A 12,299-nucleotide genomic window follows, 5' to 3' on the forward strand; every position below is an offset into this window, starting at 1 on the left:
GGGGGAGGAGGGCCAAATAAATTACTTGGAGTTCTTTTGTCCTGAAGGTTTGTCCCTTCTTCTCCAGTTACTTATTTATTCAACCATTTATTTATTTATATTGACAAAAACTCATGAATTTTTATTTTATACTTTGGTTTATAAGCTAATACTACTCTATTTATATTATTGCTCAAATTGTTCCCACTTTGGCTCTTGGGAACTCTTCCAGGTCTCCCCTACGTCCCTTTGAGATACTCCTCAGCACTGTGGAGTCCTTCTTTCTTGGAGGACTTCCTCATTTTCTTTTTTTTTTTTTTTTTTTTTTAAAGATTTTATTTATTTATTGACAGAGAGAGAGATCACAATTAGGTAGAGAGACAGGCAGAGAGAGAGGGGAAGCAGGCTCACTGCTGAGCAGAGAGCCCGATGCGGGACTCGATCCCAGAACCCTGAGATCATGACCTGAGCCGAAGGCAGAGGCTTAACCCACTGAGCCACCCAGGCGCCCCGACTTCCTCATTTTCTATCACTGCAAGATGTTGCAGGTTCATCTTGTATCTTTCCTGCCGAGACCCAGAATCAGCCAGTTCTCCATGAGCCCCAATGTCCTTTTTTGGAGACTGGTATTAGGAAATCAAAATCTGGACCCGTGGTGTGCTCATTGCTACTCAGATGTCTTTGTTTCTACACCCTCTCTGCTGACAGAGCACGGAGTACTTTTATTCCTCCAACTTAAAAAAACAAAACAAAACAAACAAACAAAAAAAAAACGTTTTTCTTAAACTACAGAATGGCTGAAATAGTGCAATGAATAATTTTATGTGCTTTAGCTAGATCTTCCCCCCGAACCATTTGAAAATAATTTGTAGACATCATGACATTTTATCCCTAAATACCTTTTCATCCATCTCCTACACAAAGAACCAGTTCCTATTTTCCTATTTAATACAAAACGATGGCCACAGCTGAGGAAATATTAATTCAGTATTATGCAATTATATTCAGATATTCTTAATGGTCCCCCAAATATTTTTTTAAAACTTTAAAAATCCAGGGCACCTGGGTGGCTCAGTGGGTTGAGCCACTGCCTTCGGCTCAGGTCATGATCTCAGGGTCCTGGTATGGAGCCCTGCATTGGGCTCTCTGCTCAGTGGGGAGTCTGCTTCCCCGCACTCCCTCCCATCTGCCTCTCTGCCTACTTGTGATCTCTTTTTCTGTCAAATAAATAAATAAAATCATTTAATAAAAAACTTTAAAAATCCAGGCTCCAATAAATATTTACACATTTTCTTAGTTGTTTTGGCTTTTTATTCTCTAGATTAATTCCCTTTCTGTTTTTTCATTCTGTTGTGGCTTTTGTTGCTGTTGTTGTTGTTGTTGTTATTTAAGAGCGTGGGTCAGTTGCCTTATCACTATCCCACATTCTGGATCTATCTTCAGGCTAGTGATCTTCAAGCTAAGTAAGGATTTCTCAACCTCAGCATTGACATTTTGGACCAGATGATTCTTTGTTGTTGGGGCCAGTCCTTGCATTATAGAAGGTTTAAAAACATCCTTGATGCTCGTAACTAGATGCAAGTAACAATGCCCCAGTCATGACGACCAAAAATGTCTCAAAACATTGACAAATGTCCCTGGGGTCATAGTCGTCTCCAGTTGAGAAGCATTGGTCAAGGATACTAGGATACTAAGTAATGTTGTGTAATGCTGTCAAGGATGCTAGGTAATGCTGTGTACTCCTTAATGTATCATAGCAGGAAATACATGGTATCAAGTTGGGTGGAACTTACCATACCAAGTATAATAACGTAAATTGGTAACCAGCAAATCCCTCCATTGTAATTATAGAAGTACTTTGAGTCTCTACAATCATCCTGTTCTGTTTTTCATCTAATGGTTTTAGCATCCACTGATGACTCTCTTTTGAGTCAATACACTAGGGGATGTAAAATGATAATTTCCTACTTCTTTCCTTGCGTACAAGCCAGCTGAAACTCTTGTAAAGAGCCTTCCCCTTTATTTTCCCTAAATCTTCCTTTCTCTCTTCTTTAAATATTATTTTGCTGCATAGATTATTTTATTAATTGAATTGCGATTCTTCATCATCCTTATGTTTTGATGATCCAATTATCCCAAATTGGCCAGTGGGAACCATTCACACTAATTACTCTGTCATTTGCTATGAATATGTAAACCAGTTACAATGATTCAAATGAAAGCTCTGTACAAAGATACACCTACAGTAGCTTCCATTCTATCTCCTTCACCTCTTTATGTATAGGTAACATTTTCATTGGTATTCTGGTTTATTCTTTTTTTTTAATTAAAAAATTTTTAAATTATATATTTATTTGTCAGAGAGAGAGAGAGTACTAGTAGGGGTGGCGGCAGGCAGAGGGAGAAGCAGGCTCCCCGCTGAGCAAGGAGCCCAATGCATGACTTGATACCAGGACCCTGGGATCATGACCTGAGCCAAATGCAGACGCCCAACCGACTGAGCCACCCAGGCATCCCCTTCTGGTTTATTCATTCTGTATTTCTTATTCAAAAATTAGTTAAAAGCGTATATGAGCACACATGTCTATTCAAAAGGTAGTTAACTGTGTATGTTTTTTGCACCTCGCCTTCTACTTAACAAGTACCTAGTGAAATCAGTATCAGTTCGTATAGACCTTCTTTGCTCTTTCTATGGCCACACAGCCCTCTCTAGTGCATTGTACCTTACTTTATGCAACCGGCCCTCCATGAATGAGCATTTAGGATGTTTCAAATAGTTTACTACCACAGATGATGCCACAGAGAGTTACATGTGAATATCCTGTTCTGAATTTGTGGATGTGTATCCTCAGGGTAAATTCCCAGAAGAGATGCTGTAGGGAAAGATAAATGCACAAGTAATTGTGTTCTAGACTGCCAAATCTCCTTCCACAGTTGTTGTAATATTCTTTCTACCAGTAATAAACCAGAGCATTTGTTTTCCTACAGCCTTGCCTGTATAAAGCATTGTAAGCTTATGACTTTTTGCCAAGCTGACATGCGAGGAATGGTATGTCATGGTAGTTTTACTTTGCATTTCCTGTAAAATGAACGAGGTTAAGCATCTCTTTTTATGCTTAAGGGCAATTTGTTGCACATGATTTTTAAAATCTACTTCTTTCTCCTTCATTTCCTGGCTGTTACCCTAGATCAGGCTCCTGTGACTTACTACCCAGATTTCTGAAATAATCTTCTGCTGATTTCTCTGCCTACTGTCGTTCTCCCTTTCAGTTATCCTGAACACAATTAACACAGTTACCAAGTTAATCTTCTTAAAACACTTCTGCAAAACATTCTCTCTCTCTCTCTCTTTTTTTTTTAAAGATTTTATTTATTTATTCGACAGAGAGAGATCACAAGTAGGCAGAGAGGCAGGCAGAGAGTCTCTCTCTCTTTTTAAAGAACTTCTAATTAGTCCCTTTAGCCACAGAATAGTTTTAAACTCATTAATCCAGAATTCAAGATATAGTTTTCTACCACTTCTGTAAACTTCTGTTTATTCTCTTATATTTACTTAACAGTAACCCCCCCCAACTTATCTGTGGAGTATATGTTCCAAGACTCCTGTGGATGCCTGAAACCATGGATAAAACCAAACACTAGGTGTACTATGTTTTTTCCTAGATGTACATACCTAGGATAAAGTTGAATTTATAAATGAGACATTGTAAGAGATTAACACTAATAATAAAATAGAATAATTACAGTAATGTGTTATCATAGAAGTTATGTGAATCTGGTCTTTCTCTCTCTTAAAAACAGCTTATTGCACCGTACTCCCCTTTCTGTGGTGATAAAGTACGATGTGGTGAGATGAAGTGAGGAGAATGACAAAGGCATCGTGATATAGCATTAGGTGACCACTGACCTTCTGGCAACACGTCAGAAGGGGGAGCGTGTGCTTCTGGACCCCAATTGACTACGAAAAACTGAAACCATGGAATGTGAATCTGTGGCTGGGGGCAACTATATCGTATTTCTTCTGCAAAATTGGTACATTCAGTGTCCAAAAATCCGTGGCAAAAATTCTTCCCTCTAGACCTTTTCCCTGGTGCTTTCCACTTTGAAATCCCCTCCATAATGCAGCTCTGCCTTCTTAGCTGTTTAAATTCTGGGAAAACTCCCACTCCCATCCTCTTGGAAGCCTTCCTTGACGGCTTCAGGGCCCAGACGTTCCCTCCTCTTCTAGATTCTATTGCTACGAATGTCTGTCCCCTTATTTGGCACTGAATTTATATGAGCTTTATCTTGTAAAAAGTGTTTATTATTTAAGTATAGTTGATATACAGTGTTACATTAGTTGAGGGGCACAACACAGTGATTTAGCAATTCTATACGTTACACAATGCACACAATGATAACAAAGGTGGTCACCGTCTGTCCCTCTACAGTGTCATTACAGTATGATTGACTATACTCCCTACTGTATGTTCTGTCTCTGTGACCTATTTATGGTATAACTGGAAGTTTATACCTCTTAACCCCTTCACCTGTTGTGCCTACTTCCCACCTCCTTCCTCTCTGCCAACCACCAATTTGTTCTCTGTATTTATGAGTCTGTTTTTGTTTTGTTTTGTTTTTAAGATTCCATGTATAAGTAAAATCATATAAGTAAAAGTCTCTGACTTTTTTCACTTAGTGTCATATCCTCTAGGTCCAGCTGTGTTGTCACAAATGGCAAAGGCTCATTTTTTATGGCTGTATAATATTCCTCTGTGTGTGTGTGTGTGTGTGTGTGTGTGTGTGTGTGTGTTTATGTACACATCACACCCTCTTTATCTATTCTTCTACTGATGGACTTGGGTGGCTTCCCTATTTTGGCTATAGTAAATAATGCTGCAGTAAACATCGGGGTACTTATATCTTTACATGTAGTGTTTTCATCTTCTTTGGATAAATAATAGTGGAATTACTGGATTGTATCCTAGTTCTGTTTTTAATTTTTAGAAGAAACTTTGTACTGTTTTCCACAGTGGCTCTACCAATTTACAGTCTTACCAACAGTGCACAGGGGTTCCCTTTTCTCCACATCCTCCTCGACATTTGTTACTTCTTGTCTTTCTGATTGTAGCCATTCTGACAGGTGTAAGGTAATATCTCCTTCTAGTTTTATTTGCTTCTCTTTAATAATTAGTGATGGTGAGCATATTTTCATGTGTCTGTTTGCCATCTGTATGTCTTAAGAAAAATGTCTATTCATGTCCTCTGCCCATTTTTTAATGGATTGTTTGGGGTTTTTTTTTTTTTTTTTGGTGTTGAGTTGTATAAGTTCTTCATGTATTTTGGATTTTAACACTTTATTGGATGCATATGATTGGCAAATACCTTCTCCCATTCAGCAGGTTGCCTTTTCATTTTGTTGATGGCTTTCTTTGCTGTGCAAAACCTTTTTATTTTGGTGTCGTGCTGATGGTTTACTTTTGCTTTTGTACCCCTTGCTGGAGGAGATCTATCCATAAATATTTTGCTAAAGCTAGTGTCAAAAAGACTACTGCCTATATTTTCTTTTGGGAGTTTGATGGTTTCAGGTCTTTAGTCCATTTGGAGTTTATTTTTATGTGTGGTGTGAGAAAGTGGGCCACCCTGATTCTTTTGCATGGAGCTGTCTAGATCTCCCAGCATCATTTGTTGAAGAGACTTTCTATTGTGTATCTTTGCCTCCTTTGTCATAGATTAATTGCCTATCTAGGCGTCAGTTTATTTCTGGGCTCTCTATTCTGTTCTGTTGCTCTCTGTGTCTCTTTTTGTGCCAGTACCATACAGTTTTGATTATTATAGCTTTCTAGTATATCTTGAGATCACGGAGCATGATACTGGCAGCTTTGTTTTCTCTCATGATTACTTTGGCTATTTGTGTTCTTTGGTGGTTCCATATAAATTTTAGGATTATTTGTTTTAGTTTTACTAAAAATACTGTTGGTATTTTGATAGGGATCACACTGAATCTACGGAGTATTTTGTGTGGTATGGACATTTAACAATATTAAGTTTTCCGTCCATGAGCATGGAATATCTTTCCATTTATTTATGTTATCTTCAGTTTATTTCATCATTGTCTTATAGTTTGCAGAGTACAGGTCTTTCACCTATTGGGTTAAATTTATTCCTAGGTATTTAATTTTTTGATGCAGTTGTAAATTGGATTGTTTTCTTAAATTCTTTCTGCTACTTTGTTATTAGCATATAAAAATGCAACAGATGTCTGTATATTGATTTTATATCCTGCATATTTACTGAATTCATTTATTCTATCATATTTTTTGGTGGAATCTTTAGAGTTTTGTATATATCTAGTATCATGTCCTCTGCACATAGTGATGGTTTTACTTTTTCATTTCTGATTTGGATACATTTTATTTCTTTTTTTTTCCTAATTGTTGAGGCTAAGATTTCTAGTACTACGTTGAAGAAAAGTGGTAAGAGTAGACATTCTTTTCTTGTTCCTTTTTTTTTTAAAGGTTTTATTCATTTATTTGACAGAGAGAGATCACAAGTAGGCAGAGATGCAGGCAGAGAGAGGGGGGAAGCAGGCTCCCCGCTTGGCAGAGAGCCCAATGTGGGGCTTGATCCCAGGACCCTGAGACCATGACCTCAGCTGAAGGCAGAGGCTTAACCCACTGAGCCACCCAGGTGCCCCTCTTTTCTTGATCTTGATCTTAGAGGAAAAGCTTTCAGTTTTCACCATTGAGTATGATTATTAGCTGTGGGTTTTATATGGCCTTTTTTATGTTGAAGTATGTTCCCTGTTAACCCATTCTATTGAGGGTTTTTTATCATGAATGGATGTTGAATTTTGTCTCATGCTTTTTCTTATCTCTTGAGATGATCATTTGTTTTTTAGTATATGTGCTGCCGAAGCGAGCACAGATCATTTGTTTTTTTAATCTTTTTCTTTGTTAATGTGATTATCAAGTTGATTGATTTATGAATATTGAAATATTATTGCATCCGCAGAGTAAATCCCACTTGATCCTTTGAAAATATTGTTGAGTTCAGTTTGCTACAACTTCGTTGAGGACTTCTGTAGCTATATTTGTTAGGAATAATGACCTGTAGCTTTCTCTCTCTCTCTCTTTTTTTTTTTTTTTTTTTTTGTAGTGTCTTGTCTGGTTTGGGTATTAGGGTAATGCTGGTCTCAGATAATGAATTTGGGAGCTTTCCCTCCTCTTCTGTTTTTGGAACAGTTTGATCCTTGTAGCCTTTTTCTTGCATTACAAGCACTTAAAAACTTTTTTAAAAGATTTTATTTTTATTTATTTGTCAGAGAGAGAGAGAGAGAGAGCACACAAGCAGGCAGAGGCAGAGGGAGATGCAGGCTCCCTGCCCAGCAAGGAGCCCAATGTGGGACTCGATCCCAGGATACTGGGATCACAACCTGAGCCGAAGGCAGCCGCTTAACTGACTGAGCCACCCAAGCATCCCAGCACTTAAAAATTTCAATTTTGTGTATATTTTTACCCAAGAGTGGGGACTAAAGCTGTTTAAATGGGCAAAAATTAAGGGATTTTTATCACCTACTTCTAAGCCAAAATAAAGGCACATTGATTTCTATTTTATTGACAAGGTAAAGAAGCAAACAGATCTTAGCGATTGGATTAAAATTAATTATTAAGTCAGAGGGTTATAAGTATGAGCCCCAAATCTTAGGTTATAATCAAGTGTCATACCTATGACGATAGCCCCTAAATTAAAGCAAACAACAACAAAAACACACCTTAAGACATTAAGTAAAAATGACTCCTTTTACTTATTCTCTCAATTAATGAAGTAATATAATTTAGAAAACTTTGATTTATCTTAAAATTTCCATTCAAGATACTAGCTAGAAAGACAGAATTTTGCATCCAGTCATCTTGGAACACGATGGTGTTACATAAAATGCTCTGTTTGTTTTCAGCCTGATCAAGAAGAGAAGTGTAAGGGAGAACAGACTGGTGGTTGCCAGAAGCAGAGGGTGAAGGGTGTCAAAAGGTACAAACTTCTACTTATAAAATAAATAAATCCTGGGATGTAATGTGTAGGACAATGACTATAGTTAATTACAGTGCCCTGCATACTTGAGAGTTGTTAAGACGGTAGATTGTAAAAATTCTCATCACAAGAACAAAAGTCTGTAACTCTAAGGTGACAACTATTAACTAGACTTATTGTGCTGATCACTGCACATGTAAATATATTTTGAATCATTATTTGTACACCCAAAATGAATACAATTTTCTATGTCAATTATATCTCAAAAGAAGAGAAATCTCACCCCGTAATAATAAAAACACCCCTGTTTTATCCTAGAATAGCAAATTTAGTATTTTGCTCAAAATACAACAGCCACTTTTGATCAAATTTCCTTTTCTCTTCTCTCTCTGGTAATCTTCCCTTGAAATAATAAATATCTCCACCCAGGGACTAGACAAGATCAGAGTCAATCTGGAATTTGAGTTCTTTTATATTGGGTGTTAAAAATCTTAATCTATAGTTGCACCAAAGATCTGAAAAGGAATAAAAAACTCAGAAAAAAAATTCCACCATCTCCAACAACTCACCTTTACATGATATAGAAGAAATGTCTCAAAGCAACTGATTTTACTTTTCTGTAACTCCTTCTAGAGATTGTCTAGCTCAGGTTCAAAGATGAATCTACGTTATTAAAATGGAAGAAAACGGAGCTCTTTCTTTCTAAAGGATGAAATCCCTTCTCACAAGAAGAAACCTAAGGTAAATTATTCACATCTTTTAAAATTTATATTTGTATCTTAAAATTATGAAATTTGATAAGCCATGTCCCCTTCAAATCTCCCTTATAGTTCTAATATTTTATGAAAAATGATTTATTTCTTTATCACATGATTTATTTCTCCTTCTTGGCCCACAAACAAAGTTTGAATAGAGAAAACCTCATTTCTAGATCCCTGGATATCCTGAGCCATGCATCTCCACTTTAAGTTTTGGCAACTCTCAAATTCAGTAAAACAAACATTATACATGATAAATTTATTGTACCTAGGCCTGTTGCTAGCTCTTTTCGTAGCACAGTGTGTAAGTCATAGTGCTTATGCTAAGTAGTTTAGTGAGGAAGAAAGGTATGTATGCACCAAATATTACACAGATCAACTGTAAAAAATATTATCTAGAAACAAGGGGAAGCAAGAAAAGAGATTTAACTCAGGTACAAAAAGTGACAAAGACTCCGCAAATAAGGTGAGAATCGAATTCAGCCAGGGCAACCTCAAAATTCACAAGGTCCAATGTATAGAGACTTCATAAGAGAAAATTTCTAATTTAAAATGAGAATTTAGCAGCGTTTAGAAGGTCCTGTGATCCCACAGAACACTGTACCTCTGTCTAATCTGGCAGCTTGTCTTGTACAAGATCTAGTTCCAGGTAAGTTACATGGACCAGCCAGAGAGGGCCTTACAGTGGGATCACAACCATCTCAATTCTGAATTCCCTGTGCTGTAGGGAGCCCTCAAAACATCGTAAACCATTAAATTTTCGTAAGAGTAAATAAACTAAATGTTTCAGTAGCACTTGCAGAGTGAATCAAACTTTCTAACTTACCTCTTTTTGCAAGTTGATTCTTTTGGATTTTAAGTCCCCAAGTGGCCTACGTCTGATATGGATTTTATTTTCCAGTGGCTGAACTTGGTCTTGTCTGGAGCTACATCAGCTAAGGGAAGGGTGGGCGTAATGTATATCCCTAGTGACCATGGTTGTCACTGTTTCCCGGTTTTGAGATTTTAGAGGTAGGCGCGTGCGTGCGCGCGTGCGCACACACACACACACACACACACACACACACAATCACACCCATCTCTGTGATACACAAAGATGCTGGCATGTTCACAGAACATACAGTAACAACAAAGGTGTAAAAGGAAACCACAAAAATTAGCTGGAATATGAAATCTAATGGATGAATATAGTTTGGAATAGGCAAAATGGGACTCAGGATAGTCAGGACATTTATCCTTGCTCCCTGCAAGGAAGACCACCTCCTCTCACTTCACAAGATAACTCTGGAATTTGCTTATCTTTTCAATTTTAGTACTTTTATTACATCTGTTTAGGTCTATTTTTGCTTCCCAGAAAATCAGCACTTTGCCTTTAAATCTCTTACTCTAGATGTTAACCCCTTCCTAAGTGTGATTTCATTATTAGATTTTATTTTCCAATAACTTATGCCCCACTTCATAGTGGAAAGTAATGGGAGAATGACTATCAAGTTCCTAAAACCTCTGTTTCATTATGATATTATAAAAATGCATCATTTCCATTGAGGGCAGAGAGAATCTGTGACAGCCAGCAGATAAATTATAATTCATGTATAATATTTAAGAATTCAAGGAAATCCTTTAGGTAAAGTCGATAAAAAGTCTACTTAATCCTGGCACAGCCTGACCTCTTTCAACCTCATGAGTGTTTGCTGAAGCCTTGGCTTCACGAGGCAGCTTATTAGAAAGGTAATTCTCAGGGCCGACCCAGACCTGTGAATCAGAATTTGCATTTTGACAAATCCCCCATGGGATTTGTGTGCACATTAAAGTTTTAGAAGGAGGAGTTAGCCAGTCATAGAGAAACTCCATGAACAGAAATTACTCCGTCTTTAATTTAGCTTGGGTTTCCTCCCAAAGATCCACAGACCCAAGCATTAATAATTTTCAGTATCTTGACTAAATTTATATTAAGATACATTCCTGGAATTTGGTGGCCTCCCTATATTTCATTTTATATCCATTCCAATGGTTCTGTGTTGTACAGACTGTCTGTCTCCTCCTTGCCACAGGAAAACCAGGCATGTGTGAGGAGAAAGGGACCAGTGATATGAATTAGAGAATGGTATGGAAGACTGATGAGGACTGTTCATTGCATGGTGGGGATTTCAACTCGGTCACCACATTGCTTTCTTCTCAAAGAGTTGTCTCAGGCTTCAGCCAGTGGAGTCATTTCTACAAAGGAAAACCCCCCAAACTTGGGGGTTTGTGAATAACAAGCCAAAAGAGTTAGATTAATTAGGCATTTCTTTGCTTGAGTTTCTTTCTCCCACCATGGTTCATCTCTTTATTTGTGACCCTCAGAAGCCAAGGAGAGACCACATCCTATGTAACTGGAAACATGGTTGCTGAAGGTATCCCTTGCCAGACAGCTAACGACCAGAGGAAAAGATGCCTTTCCTTTCCTTAAACTTGGGTTTACTGGTGGTAACTGGTAACAATGACATTCCTGTAACAATGACATTCCTGCTGAAAAAATTAAGAGGGTGGGGAAATAAGAGAAAAAAACCTGTCAACTCTTTAGGTAACAAAAAAAAAAATGTGGCATACCCAAGCTGCATCCCAGACATCCTTCTTCACAAGGGACACATTCTTCATAGTCTGGGTCTTGAACTTCACCTATGTGGGAAGAGTGAGAAATACGATTCATTTTTGCTGAGTGGAGATGCGTTCATTGCTATGAAAATATGTTGGTGTATAACTTATTTTCTGCCCTTTCCTTTTCTCAGAGATAACAAATTTTAATTCTTTTAGCTGTTTCTTTGTTTTTACCTTCAGATGTCTAAATGACATGATTATGATGCTGCCTCCCTCTTGATTTTATTCTTAGGCATTATCTGTAGAGGTAAACACTAGTTTTGTTTCACCACTATTCCAACAGACATTGACATACTTTTCATCCTCCCAAATGATAAATTTTGCTGGATTAATATTCAGTATTTATAGTGTTTGTAGTATTTATAGTATGATTATCTATTACTATTCATATTTTGATGATATTTGGGCTTTTGTATACCTTTTTGTTTTCTCTTACACTGCTATTTTTCTGGCTTCCTTATTTATTTTTACAGTATCTGTCCTTAGTTCATCCTCAACTGTACAAGTAGAAATCTCCCAGCTCTTGCATTAGTTTATTTTGTTTATTTTTATTTTTTATTGTGTTTTGTTAGTCACTATACAGCATTAGTTTTTGATGTAGTGTTCCAAGATTCACTGTTTATGTATAACACCCAGTGCTCCATGCAGTATGTGTCCTCCTTAATACTCACCACCAGGATCACCTATCTCCCCACCTCCTCCCCTCTTAAACCCTCAGTTTCTTTCTTAGAGTCCACAGTCTCTCATGGTTCATCTCCCTCTTCAAATGCCCCCGCTTCACTTTTCATTTCCTTCTCCTCATGTCCTTCATGTTATTCCTTATGTTCCACAAGTAAGTGAAACCATATGATAATTGACTCTCTCTGCTTGACTTATTTCAATCAGCATAATCTCTTCCAGTCTCGTCCACGCGGA

The 12,299-nt window shown here is 37.4% G+C and overlaps 1 protein-coding gene across 2 annotated transcripts in view; it reads right to left on the bottom strand.

Moving 5' to 3' along the window:
* The window catches only part of PCSK5 (proprotein convertase subtilisin/kexin type 5), a 455,881-nt gene that overhangs the window by 76,360 nt on the left and 367,222 nt on the right, over positions 1-12,299 (bottom strand). For both annotated transcript variants that reach the window (XM_046022868.1, XM_046022867.1), the window contains one exon: positions 11,337-11,405. In XM_046022868.1, coding sequence (XP_045878824.1) covers positions 11,337-11,405 — 69 coding nt within the window. The remainder of the gene's footprint in view (positions 1-11,336; positions 11,406-12,299) is intronic.

This window comes from Meles meles, chromosome 11 (genome assembly GCF_922984935.1).
Source record: "Meles meles chromosome 11, mMelMel3.1 paternal haplotype, whole genome shotgun sequence".
Lineage (NCBI taxonomy): Eukaryota > Metazoa > Chordata > Mammalia > Carnivora > Mustelidae > Meles > Meles meles.